This window comes from Silene latifolia, chromosome 5 (assembly GCF_048544455.1).
Source record: "Silene latifolia isolate original U9 population chromosome 5, ASM4854445v1, whole genome shotgun sequence".
NCBI lineage: Eukaryota > Viridiplantae > Streptophyta > Magnoliopsida > Caryophyllales > Caryophyllaceae > Silene > Silene latifolia.
The window spans coordinates 28379910-28400823 of record NC_133530.1 but is presented as its reverse complement, the minus strand read 5'-3'; the positions used below and the strand labels follow the sequence as shown (position 1 = coordinate 28400823).

Sequence of the window (20914 nt, the reverse complement as noted above, 5' to 3'; positions counted from 1 at the left end):
TAGTTACTATTGTTTATATGCATATGATTGGATGAATAAATTGTATGAATACGGGTATGAATATGATCTATGAATTGGTTTGAAAATATGAAGTAAGGAATTGCATGAGAATATGAAATTCATATGGAGAACATGTTTATGTGATGGAAGTGGATTTTCTACTTTCGCTATGTTAGTAACATGTGAATAAGGGATTTTATGTCGTATATTATGTTATTGTTGTACGTAAAGGTATAGAATAAAAGCATATGGGGTTAATCATGATTGACAAGTTAAATAATCTAAGTGCATTATGAATGGTGTTGCTTGGCTTTTGGAGATAGTAACACGTGATTAGGAATATTGGTTTTATGAGTATTGAGTTGTTTTTGTTTACGTTGTTATTGTTTAAGTTGCTTGGAAGTAAAAATCAAATAGTTATTTTGTCCGATTACAGCAAAGTTGTCTTTAAACTGTTATAACTTGAGATTCATAAATGATTTTAATGTGATTCTAATTGGAGGTGATAGCTTGTTCTTTTTCGATTCTAACGATAGGTCACACGCCCAAAACGACCAAGAAACGAGTGAGTTATGACCGTTTTACGAAAATTGGACAATGCCGAGAAATGCGTAGGGTACTCGATCGAGTGGCCCTCACTCGATCGAATGCACCTCTTGTTACTCGATCGAGTAGCCCTTACTTGATCGAGTAGTCCTGGTAATTTGTTTTACGTGCTTCTGACCTTAACCTACTCGATCGAGTAAGTCCCTTACTCGATCGAGTGGCCAGTACTCGATCTAGTGACCCATGATTCGGGTCATATGCTTATCTTTTGAATTTGTTGCATATTTTGTTTAATTCAAAGGTGTTATTTTGCTTCTTTATGCATTGTTTTACATGTATGTTGGTCTTGATACGTAAGTTACCTAATCTTATAGTGTGGTGAGTGGCACCTTATGGTGAGTATGAGTTTGGGGGAGGAGATGAGCTATATGTGGTTGTGATGGGTAGTGGAAAAAGAAAAAGAACATTGATGAGCTTATTGAGGCATGATACAAGTTTTGTGAGACGTGGTGAGTGATATATTTGCGAATTTGAGTGATGTAAAGGCAAGTGTATATGAGCAAGGAGTGATGTAAGTGTAAGAAATGTGAGAATAAAGGATTGACAGGAAGGATGTGGATAGTAGCAACTTGAGGTGTGTAAGAATTATGGAGGGAGATGGTTAGATTGTGTTAGTTAAGAATATTTGTAATGAAAGGTCGTTGTAGAGGAATGGAGCAGAGTGGTCTATAGTGAACTGAGATGGAGACATGCCGCGAGGTGGATTTGTAGACAGTGAGTGAGTTTGGGAGATTTGGTTTATTAAGAGGTGAAACTAATGTGTGATTTCCTTGGGCAATTAACGGCATGAAATGAAATTGTTTGAACAGTGAACGTTAATTTTATGAATAGGTTAGTGGCAAGTGTGAGTGATAGCATAATAAGAGAAGATCCATGGTAAGAAAGAGTGAGATGATATCGACATGAAATAATGGGATTTGAGCTTTGGAGCAATGAGAAGGTAACTGGAGCACTAAAAAGTTAGGTAAAAGTAATAAGAAGTTGAGCTGTTAATTGGTATTGTTGAGTGCAAAGAGAAAAGAAGGATAAGAATAAGCTGCGAAAAATGTTGAGCGGAGTTATGTGATATAAAAGTAAGGAATTGTCGAGATGTATGATACTATCATGGGGATTTGAGTTAATGGTTTTATAGGAGTTTCAGGACAACATGATTAGTCATGAGTTTTGAGGAATTAAGGGAGTAAGAGGTTGCTAGAGTGTCTGCACGATATGAGATTTTGGTGGAGAGCTAGATGACGATACAGTTAAGGATAGTATTAGGAAGAATGTTGAGGTAAATTTTTGTTGATAAGTTGATGTTCGTTATTTGGGAAATTAACCGAAGATAGGAAAGAAACCGTGATGTTTAGAGATGAGTGTAAGAGGCTTGATGTCCGAACGATAGTAGTGTTGAGGTGTTGTCACTAGTGGTTAAGGGTGATGATAGATAAGAAAGATAGCAATTCTAAAGTGGTTGATTTTGTAGAGGCCGGATTGAAATGTATGGTTGTAAGGAAGTATAAGATGTGATTGGATGAGGCGGGTGCTAATAGTTGAATAGTAATGCAATGGTTATACTTGGCATGAGGTGATGGTTATGCGAATGAGGGAATATGTTATGAGGGGCATATGAGTTAAGCTCGGGCGACAGGTAACCTTTATCGAGTGGTAACTTACGTGATCAGGACTGACTAGTTGGATGTGATTACGTGTCTATGATGTGTATAAATGTTTGTGTGAGGTTCTGACCTCACGAGAAATAGTAGGGTGTGATAGTTATAAAGTTGATATATGAATGTTTTGGTGATTTATGTTGGGTACGGTAAACTAATGGAATGAGGTTCAAAAAGTAATAATTTGACTGATCTGGCATGGCTAGTTAAAATGGTATGTGTATTGATAATACATGTTTATTCCGTGAAATGGTAAGGATGATGTTCATGAGGTTCTTATCTGTTTATTCTGTATAATATGTTGTGTTGTGATCTAGTAAAGCAGTCGTGAGTAAGTTTTATTGTCCGGAAAGTTATTCTGAGTCAGTGTTTATGGGAATTGTACGTAGTTGTGATGTTTATCGGTGTGGTTGTTGTGCCACGGGTGGTGATCCGGGCACGGTACTTAGTGTTGTGATGCGGGTATTTTCGCACTGCGGTGTGGCTGTTTGTGGCGGTTTTGCGATGCCATCACCGGTTGTGGTGGAGTAGGCGGGATGTTTATGATTCGAGTTTCGAAAGTACATACCAGTTATACATAGATTGTTGTTTTGTTTGATGTTGCTTCCGGTGAGTTTCAGTTTGTGCAGATAGACAGTTGTTTTGTTTATTGATGTTTTCTTTGCCAGTTTAAGTTTGGGAATCAGGGTAGAGTATGATATGAAAGAGAGTTGTATATGTTTTCGTTGTTGTCATGATATAGTGATATTCTGTTGATGGGACACAGTTGTGAGAGGTTGTATTCTGATAATTTTGATCTTTTTAGATGAGGCTTTGGTAGACATGGTAATGGCAAGTGATTCATAGAACATGTGTGGTAATGATCGAAAGCTGCAGTGGTTCATAATATTTCGTGGAGACAGTGAGTATAGGGTGTTGGGAATTGGTGTCATGTTGAGTTATGAATGAGTTTTGCGGTAATGAAAGAAAGAAACTTGAGGATCTAGTGTGAATGTACGTAACAAGTGTGGATCGTGGGTTATGCTTTTGGCGATAGGAGTTTTATATAGTTTATATAGAGAGGTATGTCGTGTTGCGGTAATGTGGAAGAGTCAGAGTGTCTGTTAGGATCAGGATTTTGTGGTGTTGGTTAGATGGAGTGCAGAATGAGTTGAGGTATGAGAACTGTTTAAGTAAGAGAGCCTTGGAAATAGGAATGGTTATAGGTGTGAGGGTATAGGCGATTACCTTTGACATGTGGTGGTAATGAAGATAATGAGAGGATATAACTAAGGATCTAGTATTAGTGAGTTACGAGGACGTAACATGTATCTTAAGAGGAGTAGGATGCGGCAAATAGTGTTTGAGGGTTGTGCATGTCGAAGTATAATTGGAAGTAGAGTGTTGGTGTAGCATAAATGATGGATAGTTGTTGTGATTGATTTTATTAAAGGTCAGGACCGTGCTTATAGTAGTGTGATATTTAGGAATGGGAGAATATTTCAATAGTGTTGACAGTTGGATAATGACATTATGAGTGTGAGTAAATTTCGAGGACGAAGTTCCTTTTAAGGGTGGTAGAATGTAACATTCCGTTTGATGTCTATGAGTGTCTTGATATCGGATTTGCTAGTGAATGATATATTACGGAGATAGCAGCGTTTGTGGACAGTAGTTGGTAGTGTACGGAGTTAGTGTCGAGAGAGATATAATGGAGTTGATACGATATCGTGAACCATGTTGTGGAGGTAGGAATAGTTGGTGTTACGAGCTCATGCTTGGTAGGTTGGGGTTTTGTTTTGAGTTCTTAGTTGCGTTGTTGTGTCTTAATCGAGTTAGTATGTTTGTTTTTGAGTATGAGTTGAACTTCGGGGACAAAGTTCTTTTTAAGGAGGGAAGACTGTAATACTACGATTTTATGAGTCTCTGGGTACTCTATCGAGTGGGCCTTACTCTGTCGAGTAAGGGTGTTTTGAGTTATGAAATAGTATTCTGTCTGTAGGGTACTCGATCGAGTAGCCTTGGTACTCAATCGAGTAAGTGACGCTCGATCGAGTACGATAGTTACTCGATCGAGTAAGTGGTTTTACGGGTAATATTTGACGGGTTTTGTTAATAATGCGGGAATGGTATATAAGTCTTTCGTCACTTTTCTCAAAACACTTTTACAACCTAAAAAATTTCAAGAGAAGATTTGGAGTTACGTTGAATCATTCTCGCCGCATTATTAGCAAATCCCGGAGCTAAAAGTGTCGGTTTCCTTTGTTCTTTATACCGTTGTGATCCTTGCGTCAAGGGTGTTCTACATATAATTTTTATAACGATTCGTTGAGTTTGGTTAAAACCCTAATTGGGTAATTTGAGGGTTTTGGGGAGTATTGTTGATGTTTGATTGTGATTGTATGATTGTATGTTTATAGGAGATGATTTCGTTAAAGAATGATAATGATTAGCTGATTGTGACGATCTTGGCGATTGCTATTCCAGGTAGGGTTTCTCTAATCAGTATTAGTCACATAATGTAGTTTTGTGTTGATTGTGATTGTTGTTAAAGTATCATATTGGTATTGTGACGGTTGTGGTTTTATCATTGTTGGTTGTTGTTGATTGTATCTGTCTGTGTTCTTCGGAGTGTGTCCCTGGCTGAGTGGAGTCACTTGCGGGAGTGGCTTCACGCCCATTATTCTCCTTCTGTGGAAGTCACCACAGAAGGGATGTGCACATTCATGGATTTGGGTTTATCGCTCGATGGAGATGAGCGGGGCTTAGGTGGAACGGCTGCGGTCCCCCACTGGCGGCGAGGAGTAACCTGTTGCGATGAGTGCTCTGGCAGGGCTACACACTTTTGTGTGTAGTCAGTATTGAGGAGTTGATGATGGAGTTGGGGTTGATGTGACGATTGAGCTGTTTGATTCTTGTCTTATTGTGTGATTAGCACTGACCCCGTTTAAATGTTTTAAAAACTGTGGTGATCCATTCGGGGATGGTGAACAGTTATTGAGCAGGTATGTTATGACGCGTATGGGATAGCTCGGATGAGTCATCACGTGGCAGTTAGAAGTCTTCCGCTGTGTCTGACGATGTTTTATAGTTTTGGCAGTTTTATCAGTAGACCGTCTGAGAACCTTGTATTTCTTTTTAACAGTTTTGGTTTTGGCATGTAATCACGTTAAACATTATTTACTTTTAAGTATGTTTCGTTATTGTCTTATGATTATCATTGCCCCGGGTAATCGAGATGGTAGCACTTCCATGCCTTAAGTGGTCCTGGTGAGGCACTTGGAGTATGGGGTGTTACAATGACTCTATAAATATACAAGTTATATGTAGTTGCCCTCGTTTTATTTTTTGTAAGTTGGGCTTAAGTGTAAATCAAGGTGTTTTTAGTAATATGTATGTAATGTTCCTGTATAAGGAACCTGTTTTTCAATATAGGTCTGTTTTATGGGATAAAATTTCTAATGTAATCTTCGGTTGTTCTCCTTTACTGGTTATTGGCGATTTCAATCAAGTGGAACTACATTCTGACAAACTTGGCGGATCGATATCAATTAGGGGTCAAGCCGAGTTTACAGCGTGGAAAATTCAGAACTGTCTCGTTGATATTCCTTTCTTTGGTCCACGATTTACCTGGATGAATGGCCAACAAGATGAATATTTTATTATGGAACGCCTTGATCGGGCATATGCAACTCAAGATTGGTTTGATCTTTTTTCCTTCTACTTCGGTTCTGCATCTACCTATTCTTATTTCAGACCATTCGCCAATTATGTTACGTTTTCTACAACAACCAAAATCGCATAAACGACCATGCCCTCTTGATAACTGGTGTCTTCAAATACCGGAAGTGGTTGCTCTTGTTTCTACTGCATGGAATACTCCAGTTTATGGATCTTCTTCATATGTTCTATCCCGAAAGTTGGCGGCTGTTCGATTTGCTATTCTGAATTGGGTTATTCAACACCGCATTTGCTATGGTATAAATTGGTCTCAGATTGAGAATGATCTTCAGTTAGCGTCTGCTTCTCTTTCGGACTCTGCAGCTGACTTACATATCACAACCTGAGATCTTCTCATCTATTGTTCCGGGTCAACCATTACTTTAACAGGATGCGGTCTCAATCTCCGTTTCAACACGCCGGATCCCAAAAACGAACTGTTTCACCTGCTGCATCTATAGTTCTGTTTTGGGCTGCTCCAAATCAAGTGTTGTATGGTCAAGTTCATCTTTTGACGCCTCCACTAGAGCTCTCTTATTGACTATGCGTTATGCTCAGTCTGTGGGGCTTTGTTCTGTTTGCTTTCAGGTAACTTGTTGTAAACCATCTGCAGTTCTGGCGCGATCTTTGCCAGTCCCAATTAGTGTGCGGAATTCCTTCCGAGAAATCCGTGCTTTGTTTGTACTTTACCCTTATTGGTCTGTAAGACCGGCTACAGGCTAACTATGTGTAAAAGTTTTCTTTCATTAATACTCAATTTATTATTGTCAAAAAAAAAAAAAAAAAAAGTGACCAACGACTGGGACGAGAAATATTTCTGCAGATAGGCCCTACGGGTCATATTGGCCAGCAAATAATCAATTGTTGATTTCAGAGAGTGTGTGAAGTGTGTGGCCACTGAGAAAGGGAAGACTTGACTTGAGAAAGTGTGTGGCCACTGAGAAAGGGAAGACTTGACTTGAGAAAGCCACTCTCATGAGCGTGAATGAAGACGAGTTGCTTTGGCTTAATAGAAAATCTCATTATAGACAGCATATATCTGTCTATAATTAAAAATAGGTTAAATACAATACAATATTTTTAATAGGACAAGCAATAAGTAGGGTGATGGGGGGCAAAAAATGTCACCACTTTCAAGCTATTTAACCTGTCTTTAGCTATAAACGGATAAATCCGTCTATAACAAAACTAGCTATTGGCTTAAATGCTTGATTGAAGTACGAGTGTAAATTCCGTACAATTTGTTCAGTTTTTCTATATAAAGGTTGTAAAAGTTTAGCAATTTTGGTAAATACATATGACCATATTATAAACGTTAATAACTCGCATTAGTTTTGAAAAATACTTAAACAAATTAGTGATTATAATTATAAAATTTAAGATATACTCGCTTGGTCCTGGTCATTTGTTGTCCATTTAATTTGGCACAAAGACCAAGTAAACAAAAGGAGGTCAATTATAAAATGACTAATGGACCAGATAATAAATCATGGTTGTAAGTTGTAACGGTCTCTCTGCCTCAATTACATGAAAGACTTGGTTGACGGGCGAAAGGAAGACTTGAGTTGACCCTTCAAAGTTGAAACTTGGAGGGGCTTTACTCCATACAGTAAGTAATACGCACTTCAGCAGGTTCATAAACGCAACGAGTTTATTTAAGCCTTGTATAACTATATAAATAGGAGCATGTGTAATCAGTTAACAACTTAACATACCAATCAAAAACTTGTTTATAACAAACTAAAAACACCCAACTTGTGTTTCTTTGAATGAACAATGTTGAGAACATGTCTCATAACCCACTTTCTTTTCATGCTGCTACTGAACTTGAGTGCACTAAATGTACACCAAGGCTTGGTAGTTGGCTGCCATGATGTGGAACGAGAGGCGCTGCTCAAGTTCAAGCACAGCCTTACCGACTCGTCAAATAAGTTGTCATCTTGGAAAGGCAAGGGTTGTTGTGATTGGGATGGTGTTGGTTGTGACAATGTTACGGCCTTTGTCACCCATCTCCATCTACCCAACACATCTTGTTATTCTGATTATGGCTATACTGACAGCAGAGCCGTCTTAACAGCTTCAAAACTAAACCCTTCCCTCCTTGAATTGAGTCAGTTACGCTACTTGGATTTGAGCTGCAGTGACTTCCAAGGCAGTCCAATCCCCAAATTCATTGGCTCGTTCAAATATCTCAGATATCTCAACTTATCCAATTCAAACTTTGGCGGTGTTGTCCCATCCCAGCTCGGCAATCTTACTAGATTACAAACACTCGGTCTATCTTCATCTTTTCTCATGCAACATCCCTTGTCCACTGATCTCCACTGGGCTTCTAAACTTGTAAGTTTGCAATATCTGAATATGGGCCATACTGTTATATCTCACAACAGTGTACTCAACACGCCTTCTCTGCTAGGCTTATATCTTACTGCTTCTCATCTTGATGTTCCCTTATTGCTTAGCCTTTTCTCTAATTCCACTTGTCTTTCTAAGATTCAACACCTTGATCTTTCAGATAACTTTTTTGGGGGAACACTGCCTTATGTTTTGGCCAACATGACCTCCCTAACCTACCTTGACCTTTCTGGGAATGAATTAAATGGCTCAATCCCGCTCTGGATGAGAAACACGAGAAATCTTGAATATCTCGACCTCAGCCGCAATAATTTGACTCATGTGCAGGAGGGTGCAATCATAGGTTTATTAGGGAACTTATGCAAGCTCATACATTTTGATTTGTCACATAATTCTATGGGAGGGAGACTAGAAACTAACCACAATAACTCTTACAAATGTCTCCCTTATGATTTGGAGATTTTGAGGTTAGAATTCAACATGATCGGAGGTAACTTGCCTTCCTTTCTGGGGGACTTTAAATATTTGAGAGTGCTACATATAAATCACAATAGAATAACTGGTCCTATTCCAATATCAATGGGAAGGTTGTCATACTTGGAAGAGTTGGACCTTTCCAATAATAATCTCACTGGCGCTCTCCCTCAAGGATTGGGACAATGCAAGTCCCTTGTTCACATTGACCTCTCGTCCAACTTTCTACATGGTGCACTGTCGGAGTCCCACTTTGATACCCTCTCAAAATTAGAATATCTAGACCTAAGCCTCAATGTTGTGGATTGGAATATTACTTCTAATTGGTCACCCCCATTTCAACTCAGTGACCTCCATATGAGATCCTGCAAAATCCAAGCTCAGTTCCCACGGTGGATTGGTGACCAGACCAAACTCCGTACATTAGATTTTTCAGATAATAATATGTTCGGAGAGCTACCTCAATGTTTCTCAAGCAATCAGTTGAATCTTATAACTATTTCTCACAATCAAATTACTGGTCCAGTCCCATACTTCACCTCCTCTAAACTTACAGCCATATATCTCTCGTTTAACTTGCTTTCAGGGCCACTTGTACATCATAATCATAATCCTTCTGATAAGAATGATACTATTGGGATTTCCGTCTGTCAACTTAGTAGCTTGTGGTATTTAGATCTTCAGAAGAATAACATTTCAGGAGGCATTCCTGACGGCTGTTGGGGTGCTTCAGAATTTCTATATCATATAAACTTAGATTCCAACAATCTTTCAGGGATTATTCCCTTGTCTATGGGACTGATTCTGCCATTAACATTTCTCAAGTTGAGTGAAAATTCTCTTCACGGCCCGATTCCTCCAACAATGAGTACTAATTTTGGCTTCCAAGTTCTGGATCTTGCTGACAATCAGCTAGATGGGAATATACCAAGTAATTGGGAAGGAAGCGGTCTTCAGCTGCTCCGGCTACGAGGAAATCAACTTGTTGGTTCCATTCCACCAAAATTGTGTTCTATCCATAGGCTCAAATTCATTGACCTTTCCTTCAACAACTTGACAGGAAGCATACCTCGTTGTTTTGGCAGCTTACTCCAGATGCAATCACATAGTGTGGACGTTCATGATTATTTAGCACCTTTTATCAATCCTGATTTCAGCGGTCAGAGCACTATGGTGGATCTAAAAGGAGCAGAACTACAATACACGGAAAATCTCTTATATGTTGTAAACTTGGACCTTTCCTCTAACTCCTTGATAGGCTCAATCCCTGAAGAGATCACAAATCTAACGGGACTGATCGGTCTCAACTTGTCTCACAACCATCTGACAGGGAATATCCCAAACAAGATCGGTGAAATGACATCTTTAGAATCCCTCGATCTATCAAACAATAACCTGTCAGGCACAATCTCGCCAAGCATCTCAGACTTAACTTCATTGGTTCGTCTCAACTTGTCCTACAACAATTTACAAGGACAAATCCCCACCGGACATCAACTCCAAGTTCTCGAAGATCCATCAATGACATATATAGGCAACCCTGGACTTTGTGGCGACCCTTTGCCAAACAAATGCAGGACCAAGCAAACTGAAAATCAGCCGATCCAAGGACAAGAAAAGCCACACAAGGAACTGAAGAAAGAAGTTTGGGAAAAACCAGTGTTGTATTTGGTGATAATGTCGGGATTTGCAACTGGATTTTGGGGAGTGGTGGGCAGTTTGCTGCTCAATAGAAGGTTCAGGTTCGCTTTCTTTCAGCTTGTGGGAAATGTCGCGGACTACTTGTATGTTCAAGTAATGATAAGGCTCAATAGGCTCAGAAATTAGCAGTAAGTTTACCTCATTACCAGCTTATGAATTCAGTTCTCTATTGAATAATGTTACGGAGCAATTTAATTACTTTGTCACGAATCCTATCGCATCCTCGCTTTCCCATACAGTTTCTCTTTCGACGTCCATAACCAATTATACTTCGAAACTAAAACAACAACTTCTTATTATTATTGATTAATTACAGGCTTTACAGCTCAAGGCCTGGCAATACAATACATATACAAGTACTACATGCATGCCATACAATACTCTCATATTCATTCTCATCGTATATAATCGCGTCCTAATTATTTAATTAACTCTGTAATAACGATTAAACTTACAATAACATCTTCAAAAAACTCGAATTATCATAAGTTCAAACTTGGACGTATGTAATTTTATACCACCATTAAAGCCCTTCACATTTGATTAAGTAATGCAACATGCATTAGGATTTTCATCACTAAAGAGCTGAGGAGGTGGAATTCTCTCAATCACATACATTGGTTGGTAATTATAATAATTAGGTGTATAATTATAATTATTATTATACATCATCCTTTTCATTGATTCTTCTTCAATATTAATTGGGTGTATAATCATCCCATTATCACCACCTTCTTTATTATTCGGACTGTCTTGTGCGTTTTCACCACCTTCCATAGGGGGTGGTAATTCCTCTGCTGCTGGATTTTCACCACCTTCTTTAGGCCCTTCATTTTCGGGTTTGGGTTCCTCAGCGGGTTTTTCAGGTTCCTTAGCCTCTTCGGGTTTGGGTTCCTCAGGTGGCTTCTCGGGTTCGGGTTGGGGAACTATTCGGGCTTGTTTTTTGGTGCGTCTGTAGACATATTCTACTAGCTTGTTTGCGTCCATTGTTCCTGTTACCGTGACCTTGCCACTGCTTAGTTCGGTCTCAGCTGTTTGTACTCCTGGAAAATTAAAATTAAAATTAAAATCGAGATTTATTAAAAAATGAAAAAGTAAAATCACATGCTTAGACTCAAAACGACGATTTTTAATAAATGTCTGTCCTTACTCCTTAAGATGTGAATCATGGGTCCGTTTCTGGAGCGTACAAGTACTAGCATGGAAATGTGATGCTATAAAACAAAAATGAATTATAGGTCGACATAATATACATGGCATTTTTGTAAAGCCAACTTTATTTTCCATTTTCTTTCGTGCAATTCTTTTATTAGAATAAAGGCGAAATAAACTTATGTACAAAAATAAGGAGGATTCAATACCTCTCATTTTGAGTATTTTCTTCTTTAATTGTCCAGCACAGGCTTCACAGTGCATGTTTACGCTAAGCTCCACCGTAGTTAATCCACTAACCTGCTCATTATCAATGAAAATATGTGTTTAGTCTTAATTCAAATTCTTAAGTTCGAAATAATTAGGACAAATGAGATAAACGATACAAGGTTATGAGTAATAAACTGTTACACGATTTGTAGCTACTGTAAGACAATTTCTACAAGGATTCATCATTTCGATAAAAGGTCAATTAGTTAATTGGTTTCGTGAACACACGCTAGAAAAACCGCAAACAAAAAACCACCTGGTGACGATGCTAATTGGATGAATACTAAAATAAAGTAAGTTAGGTAAAGCATGAAAATAACCTGTGAAGTGATGACATCAGGTATAGGTTCACCTTCATTAGCAGGTAAAGGTGACAAAACCTTTGCACTTCTCTTTATTTTTTTCATGATCATATTACATATAGCTTGTGGTTCCACCACTCCTTTTATTGTTACTTGGTTTTTACCCATGTCTATTACCACTCCTTCTACTCCTGTGAGCAATTAAACATAATCTTATTAATTGGTTAATTAATCACATACTCGTAATAATCATAATAACTTAGATGATACACAAGTTATACATTTTAACTAATTTTACCAAATTTGTCGATATGTCGGTTTAAATTTGTTTGTGTTGGTATGTTTAGAAAAATGTCACTTTTCACACTTAAACTAAGTTATGATGTGTAGTTTGTTACTGCGTGATCAAAACTTTATTTACGAAAATGACGTAAATCTAACCATTAGGTACGTAATGGGTTAAGATCTTCTAGAGTTTAGATTTTGTAGAGTTGATAAAGTTTATCATAAATGGTACTAAGAGAATCCCACAATTAGTGTATGATTTCAATCTTTTCGGGCACGATCAATAATAAAATGATTCATCAATAACATAAATATAGTTGTTAACTAATCTTACTAATATGTATACTACCGTTTTTTTTACGTTAATCAAATGAATCATAAGAGTAGTACTCTATAACATAAGAGAAGCTTATTGTTCATAATAAATTCGTCTTATCCACTAGACTAACATATTTTCGATTTTTTAACTTGTAGACGTTTAAGACACCTGGCTCTTTTTGAAGGTTTATGTTAAGGTTTAAAAGAAATATACCTCTGACTTTCATTATAGAACGCTCAATTTTCTTGGCACAACCAACACAATGCAAGTCCACATAAAGAACAAAAGGAGGTGGTGGCGGAGGCGGTTGTGGTGGTTCCTCCGCCTTCTTTTCCTCCTCAGCCGGTGGTTTTTCCTCTTCTTTCTTCTCTTCCGGCGCCTCTGGTGGTGGAGGTGGGTTTTCTTCTTTCTTCTCTTCTACTGGTTTCTCCTCTGGCTTAACCTCCACTGGAGCTTGCTCCTACAATTTATCAAAAAATAAAAATCCAACATTAACCCACTTCATTAAATTCAAAAACAATCTTAACCCACTTCCCAAATTCTTGTACCTCCACCATACATATATTTCATTTGTTCCAATAAATTGTATACGTTCTTCAAATTTTCCTCGTATATGTTGTCTAAAAATGATACTATTACACAGTGGCGAAGCCATGATTTACGATTAGGGGCGAAAATTTCAACAGGGGTGAACGAGTAATGCCGGCCATAAGGAAAAGTTGGGGAAATCTAAAAAATTGAACTAGAAGTTTTGGATTTTTCATTTTCCAGCATGGGCAAGCACCCCTGCTGGCTCCACGACTACTATTACATATTTTGAAAAACGTATACAGCGAAATAGTTATATATGATCATTTTAGTTAGACTAGTACTTACAGTCTTTGCTTCTTCACCCATTGTTTGTAACTTGAATGCCAACAATTAGATGAGATATACGATTATGTTAATGATGGAGATTACACTTATAATATGTAGAAATTGGGAAATGTAAAAGGTATAGAGATTTGAAAAAGGGCGGTGCAGTAGTTGTACTGCAGGAACTATATGTATAAAGATTAAAGAAAGCTGTGGGTGATTCCTATGCACATGCAATGCAACTAGTTATGTTGTTATTATGCTTCTAATTAATTGTTTTATTTTTGTAATTAAATTGTTTTATGTACTAATTCTTTATGAAAGGCTAAAGAGAGGAAGAAGGGGGAAAATGAATGAAGAAGGGGACCTGAATTTATAGGTGAAATAAGGCAATGGCATGGGTTTGATGAAAGATTGTGACTTTGTGAGGGATGCTGAGGTTTTGCTGATGAGTTTAAGTGCTTCTATGACTGGCTGCCACGTGGTCTTTCCAAACTTCAATAAACATTAATCATTTTTCTGGAAAATTAGTGGTATTAGATCTGGCTAGTCTGACACAACCCGAACACGAGCAAATCCAACTTGACTCAACAGGAACACAAAAATGTTGCAAATTAAAATCAACCTGATCCGAGATGACCCGTAAGGGCCGTAATTGGCCGTAAGTAGACATGCCAAAATTGACCCGACTCAGATGACCCGACCCGACCCGACACCCGAGCTCAAGACCCGAGCTTTACCTGAACCCCAATTAACCCGATCCAATATAAAACGACATAAAATTGACCAGATTCATTACGTTTTCCTTTTTGGTATTTTCAACAGATTTTTTATATTTTCTTTTTGGGTTTAAATGAATGGTTTAAACAATAAAAGTACTCCTTAAAAGCCGTATGCTGTAAGGTCGTAAAATTCCGCACCAAAAGCAAATGTAAAGAACCTGATAAATGGAAGGGAGTAACTTGATAACATCATACCAGAAAACAAACCAAACCCGAAATGACCTGGCCGACCCGACCTAACCTGAACTCTTGTAAGCCCGAAACTAACCTGAACTAAATAGACTAGACTCGATTCAAACCTGGTTGATTCATTTGGCATGTTTATCCGTAACTCGATAAGACCCGGTAAAGGCCGACCCGAAAATAAACTCGATTCGAGGTTGACCCGTAACGCGAATCGACCCGTATCTTAATCACTTGTTTGCCTTTTTGATTGTTTGTGAGAGGTATTTTAATAAAAGACAAACAAATAATTGAGACGGAGGGAGTAAGGACCAAAGCTAAGCGGGTGTTTGCTTGGAGGTTTTGGAATGGATTCTAGCCATTCTAGTGGTTGGTTGGGATGTTTTGAAATGGAATTCAGGATTCTAATTCCACCTCAAACCGGCCCTTGGAATCTCATACCTACCTTTTCCCTCAAGTTTCTAACTCTATTCCCCCTCCATACAATTCTAGAGTGAACCAAATAACAGTTAACATGTATGAGGTTATAATATAAATACATCCCCATGGCATCTCATTCAATTCCAATCTATTCCGACCTATTAAACCAAACGCCCCCTAACAGTGTTGTATTTTGTATCATCTAAGAAGATATGGTGTAGTGAATAAGTAAGGAAATAAATAGCGGAGGAATTGAGAAGATTCTAAATGGGGTCGAATGTACAAAACTATTTTTAATAAACTACCTAAAATAACGATGTAAACTTGTCTTTCGTCTCTTTTGAGACGATAAAGTCACAAGATCGATTTTGATGATTTAACAAGATTTCAATATATATTAAAATTCACATTTTAAGATTTTATTAGTTTAACTTTTTTATATCTAGAAATTATAAAGTAATCTAAGTTAATACAAATAATGTTTATGCCACCTAATTCACACAATTGGGCCCTAAAGTTATTAACTAACACCATACTAAAACAGTATCCGATAGTGTTTAGATGATGAGTAACATGCACGTAAATGATGTGAAAAATCAGTAAAACTACCCTCGAATGAAAGAAGAAAAGCATGTTCTCCTAATTTTAATCAAAAAAATCAAGTCCATGCCATGCATATGTAGTTCGATGGTCATGGGAATGTGGAGATTCGGTGGTTGACATGTGTAACAACCAACATGGCATATGGATGGACAGCCTGGACCATTTAGAATGTATTATGGATCAGGAAAAGTTTGTGCTATTTTGCTAATCTTCCTTAATTAACAGTTGATGATAACGATATAACCAATACCCGATCACCATGTCGATGGAGTATTAGTTAGATAAACTACCTCGACAAGTATTAGTCTTAAATCTTAAAACGGGTTAAATATTGGCACATGAGAATTTGTAAAGCTAATTATGCTATGGAACACTAAAGATTCATTACTCTTTGATTCTAGATGATTATGGAATAAAACAAAATGGCTCACGCAAGTGACTGCGCTTCTTTTTATTGTAAAGTAAGAGTCCTTTGATGTAGTTTTCGACGCAATTTCCAAATTGGGTAATTCGAAAACTGACTCTTTATGTTACTTACTAACAGAAGGGCAAAATTGCGTACATCCGACCCCGTTACCCCACAATTCGCGGAAGTCATTGAAACAATGAGGTAATGTTATTGTTGTATATGCATTAGGACTCCAAAGAGAGAACCTGACCCAGTTTATGACGTCATCATATGTCCTGATCAATGAGAAATTAAAAATGGTAAAAATTTTAGAATTTAGGAGAAATAAACGAGTATTTTCATCGGTTATGATGTACACCTCCATAAAATATACTGAGAAATTTTGGCCTGTGAATGCACTAATCACCCAAATAATGTGGTCTTATTATGGACAAAACATCTAATTAGTGACCACTAATGGCAGTTGATAATTTAAGCTTGCAGGATTTTGTCAGGCAGAATCTTGGACTATAATTGATTAATAAAAACAAAGAAAAGAATGGAATGAACATGATCTTCTATATTTAACTAATGGCCAGAGTGCGACCGTTTCGTTTTGAACAAATTTGGGTTGGAGAGGAGGGGAGTGAGGATGCCGTGGAGAGAGGGGTGGCGAGGGGAAGAGGTGACTTGGTGGCGGTCCTTGATGAATGTGCGCGGGAATTGAGAGGGTGGCAGAAGATCAATATAAACAAAATAGGCAAAGAGATAGAGAAGAAGAGGAAGCAGCTGGCACGTTTTAATGAAGGGGATCGTTCTGAGGAAAATGTGCAGCGAAGAAGACAACTGGTGGCGAAAATTTCCAATCTTCGTCGCCAGGAGGAACAATATTGGAGACAAAGGTCAAGAGCGCTGTGGCTTAAAGATGGGGACCGAAATACCAAGTTTTTTCACACTCGAGCAGGAGAACGGAAAAGGAAAAATTATATTGCAAAGCTAATTGATGATGAAGGGGCTGAAAGGGTGGGTACCGAGGCTGTTACTAATGTGGCGATGGAATATTTTCAAGCTCTCTTTACTTCTTCGAATCCCACCAACTTCGATGATGTCTTGACGGGAATTGGAGGTCGTGTTACTGAGGTAATGAACGAAGGCCTGCGAAGAGATTACGGGGAGGAGGAGGTGCTCGAGGCCTTGAATCAAATGCACCCCTTGAAGGCGCCGGGTCCGGATGGTATGAATGGCCTCTTCTATCAAACTTATTGGAGTCTGGTTGGGCAGGAAGTGGTTCGAGCTGTCCTTGCTATCCTTCGAGGTGAGCGGTCTCCGAGAGATATTAATAAAACAAACATTGTTCTCATCCCAAAGAAGAAGGCCCCGGATAAAATACGAGACTTTCGGCCGATTAGCCTTTGCAACGTTGTTTACAAGCTTGTCTCGAAGGTCCTTGCAAATCGTCTGAAGCAGTTCTTGGGGGACATCGTCTCGGAGAATCAAGGGGCTTTTACGCCTGGGAGAACAATATCGGACAACGTGCTTATAGCTTTTGAGGTGTTTCATGCTATGAAGAGCTCGCGACAGGTGGAAGGAAATATGGCGATTAAATTGGATATGGCAAAAGCATATGACAGGGTTGAGTGGCGGTTCCTTTATAGAGTCCTTTGCGTTATGGGTTTGGACAGAAATTGGGTTGATCGGGTTATGGCTTGTGTGACCTCGGTCTCTTTCTCGGTTTTGGTTAATGGGAACCCATCCCGTACCTTTCGACCAACTAGGGGATTACGACAGGGCGACCCTTTATCCCCTTATCTGTTCATTCTTTGTGCGGAAGTTTTGTCGAGTTTAATGCGTCAAGCTGTAGCTGATGGAGCTCTCCACGGGGTCAGGATTTCGAATGGGGCACCAGAAATTTCCCATTTACTCTTTGCATACGATAGTATCTTCTTTACTAGAGCCACAGAGGAGGAAGCTGCAGCTGTGTGTGATATTTTGAGACGGTATGAATATGCCTCTGGTCAGCTGGTAAATCTTGATAAGACTACCGTTTCTTTTAGCAAGGGGGTGCCCCTAACGAAGAGGAGTAATCTAGCGACAAGGTTGGGTATTATTGAGGTCGAAGAGCAGGAGCGATATTTGGGGCTTCCTACGGTGGTGGGACGTTCTAAGAAGGTGCTCACTAACATCCTGCGAGACAAGCTGAGCAAAAGGTTGAAAGGTTGGCGTGGGAAGATTTTGTCTAGGGCTGGTAAGGAGGTTCTTTTAAAGGCTGTTGCCAATTCACTCCCTACCTATGTTATGAGTATTTTTAAAATCCCCGTTAACTTTTGTGAGGAGCTTAGAAGTATGATGTCGAGATTTTGGTGGGGACATGAGGAGGGGAAGAGGGGTATCTCGTGGGTTTCGTGGAAAAAGCTCTGTCAGCCCAAGGGAATGGGAGGGATGGGCTTCCGTGATTTCAAGCTGTTTAACCTTGCTCTATTGAGTAAACAGGCGTGGAGACTCATGACGGAGACGGAGAGCTTATGGGCTCGTGTTATGAAGGCTAGATATTACCCGAATGGTGAGTTCTTGTCGTCAAACATTGGCAATCACCCTAGCTACACTTGGAGGGGTATATGGGAGGCGAAAGGGGTGCTCGGCTTGGGTCTGCGAAGGCGTATAGGAGATGGGTTATCTACTCGAGTCTGGGGTGATGCATGGGTGGTGTCGAATCAAATGGGAAGGGTTATTACACCCCAACCCCCGGGGCACGCAGATATGAGGGTCGCGGACCTGCTCATTGATGGTGGCAAGGCTTGGAATGGGCAGCTGATTGACGATATTTTCTTGGGGTTCGAAGGAGCTCGGATTAAGAATATCCGTCTTAGTGAGAGTGCTATTAATGACGAGTGGTTTTGGTGCGCGGAAAAGGACGGAGTGTTCTCTGTGAGGTCGGCCTATCGACTGCTAGCGGGTGGAAGTGATTTCTTGGAAGTGGGGGGAGTGTCGAATTGGGAGAGGGAGAAATGGTTGTGGACTAGGCTCTGGAAAATCCCGGTGTGGCCTCGAGTGAAGCTTTTCTTTTGGCAACTGTGCAGCGAAGCTTTAGCAACAAGAGCAAACATCGCCACTCGAGTTCGAGGTGAGTCTTCTTTCTGTTCCTTTTGCAATTCTTGTTTTGAGTCAAGTTTACATGTTTTCCGAGACTGCGGGGTGGCTCAAAGGGTTTGGGAGGGGCTCGGTTTGGCAGGGGAAGAGATGGATGCGGGAGGGGGGAGTGTGCGGGATTGGATTGAGGCGAAGTGGAAGGAGTTTGGAGGGAGGGAATGCGGTTGGTTTATGGTGGGTTGTTGGGCGTTGTGGGAGCATCGCAACAAGGTTATCTTTGAGGCTCGGGAGGTCGACCCAGATAGTGTGGTGAAGCGGGTAAGAGGAGTCATGGAGGAGATAGAGGGTGGGGGATATGTGTGGCGGGGTACAAGGGATGAGGAAGGAGGTGGGAGGAGGGAGAACCCTCGGAGAGGTTGGGTGGCACCTACAGAAGGGTATGTGAAAGTGAATGCGGATGCAGGTGTTCAAGAAGGGGCGGGTGTGAATCTGGGTATGGTGTGCCGAGATGGAAGGGGCCGGGTGCTTTGGGGAGCGACGCATGTGTTGGAGCAGCTGTGGGAGAGTCACATTGCGGAGGCGGTGGCGGTTCTGGAAGGGATTAAGGAAGCACGGCGAAGAGGCCACGAGAACATTATCGTCGAAAGCGATTGTCTACAAGTTATTGAAGCACTGAGGAAATCCAGTTCGGGCAGAAGTATTTTTGATTTAGTTTTAGATGACATTCGATCTTTATGTTTCTCTTTTAATTCTGTTATTTGGTCTTTTACGAGTCGCTTGAACAATGGAGTGGCTCATGCGCTAGCGCATCCGTTTCCTAGAGTAGTTGGCAAGTATGTGTGGTCAGAGGGATTGCCTTTGATCGCGAACGATGCGGTTGTTTCGGATTTATTATTAATGCAGTAGAGACTTCGAGTCTCCTTTCAAAAAAAAAAAAAAAAATTATGGGTTTTTCTAACCTATGCCAACTAGGCATAGGATAAGAAACTAAAATTGAAAATAATTAAATGTGTTTCTTGTAAAGTGGAGTAAAAGTGATAGTATATTGCAATTTCCCATAAAAATAACATTTAATTCTTTCCATTTTGGTTTCTTATCCTATACCCACTGGACATAGGTTATAAAATCCGTTTAATTAATCATCAAGTTTTTAAAAAACCTAATGAAGATTTAAAATAATATTAGAATTGGCTTTACGTTACCAACTACTATAATTAGTACTCCTTAACTGATTGACATGGAGTGTGGACCATGAAGGGGTAGAACCGTAGAAGGTATAGGTGGTACGTAATCGGTTTACTTGGGTCGGGTTAAGTCAGGTCGGGTTAAAACGGGTTCGATTTATGTCGGGTCAACCTATTTATTCGGGTCGAGTCGGGTTTGAGTCAGGTCGTTATCGGGTAGGGTCATTTTTGGTCAAATGATGTATCCGATTTGGTCGAGTTTGGGTCGCGTGATTATCGGGTCTACCGATTTTATCGCATTACTTCATTTTTAACGATTAAATTAGTTTTTCGATCATTATTTGGTTTAATTACTTCATTATTAAGCTCAAAGTATCAAATTAGACAATAAATCGTTTTCAATTTGATCAATATTAAGCTTAATAATTATCGGGTTATCAATTTAATCGGGTTAGTACTAGGCCGGATTAGGCTGGAGTTCGGCTCATTGATTATCAGGTCGTGTCGGGTTACAGGTCATCATCAGGTCGGGTTGGATCGGTTTCAGTGTAACACCTCCATACACCAAGATGCCTTACCAAGGACCGCCCCAATGTA

At 39.5% G+C, this 20914-nt stretch overlaps 3 protein-coding genes across 3 annotated transcripts; 2 read left to right on the top strand and 1 right to left on the bottom strand.

The window, feature by feature from the left end:
- Window positions 1-7733: 7733 nt before the first annotated feature.
- On the top strand, window positions 7734-10613 carry LOC141655136 (receptor-like protein EIX2). Its single transcript, XM_074462229.1, has one exon. The coding sequence runs from the start codon at window positions 7734-7736 to the stop codon at window positions 10611-10613; it is 2880 nt and encodes a 959-aa protein (XP_074318330.1).
- A 338-nt stretch (window positions 10614-10951) lies between these two features.
- LOC141657126 (heavy metal-associated isoprenylated plant protein 9) lies at window positions 10952-14071 on the bottom strand. Its single transcript, XM_074464260.1, has 5 exons — window positions 13692-14071; window positions 13029-13275; window positions 12230-12402; window positions 11849-11939; window positions 10952-11530 (listed from the first exon to the last, which is right to left on the bottom strand). The coding sequence occupies exons 1-5, from the start codon at window positions 13710-13712 to the stop codon at window positions 11031-11033; spliced, it is 1032 nt and encodes a 343-aa protein (XP_074320361.1). The 5' UTR covers window positions 13713-14071; the 3' UTR covers window positions 10952-11030.
- Window positions 14072-16637: 2566 nt separating this feature from the next.
- On the top strand, window positions 16638-20039 carry LOC141655135 (uncharacterized). The gene has a single exon (XM_074462228.1). The coding sequence runs from the start codon at window positions 16638-16640 to the stop codon at window positions 20037-20039; it is 3402 nt and encodes a 1133-aa protein (XP_074318329.1).
- The last annotated feature ends 875 nt before the right edge of the window (window positions 20040-20914 follow it).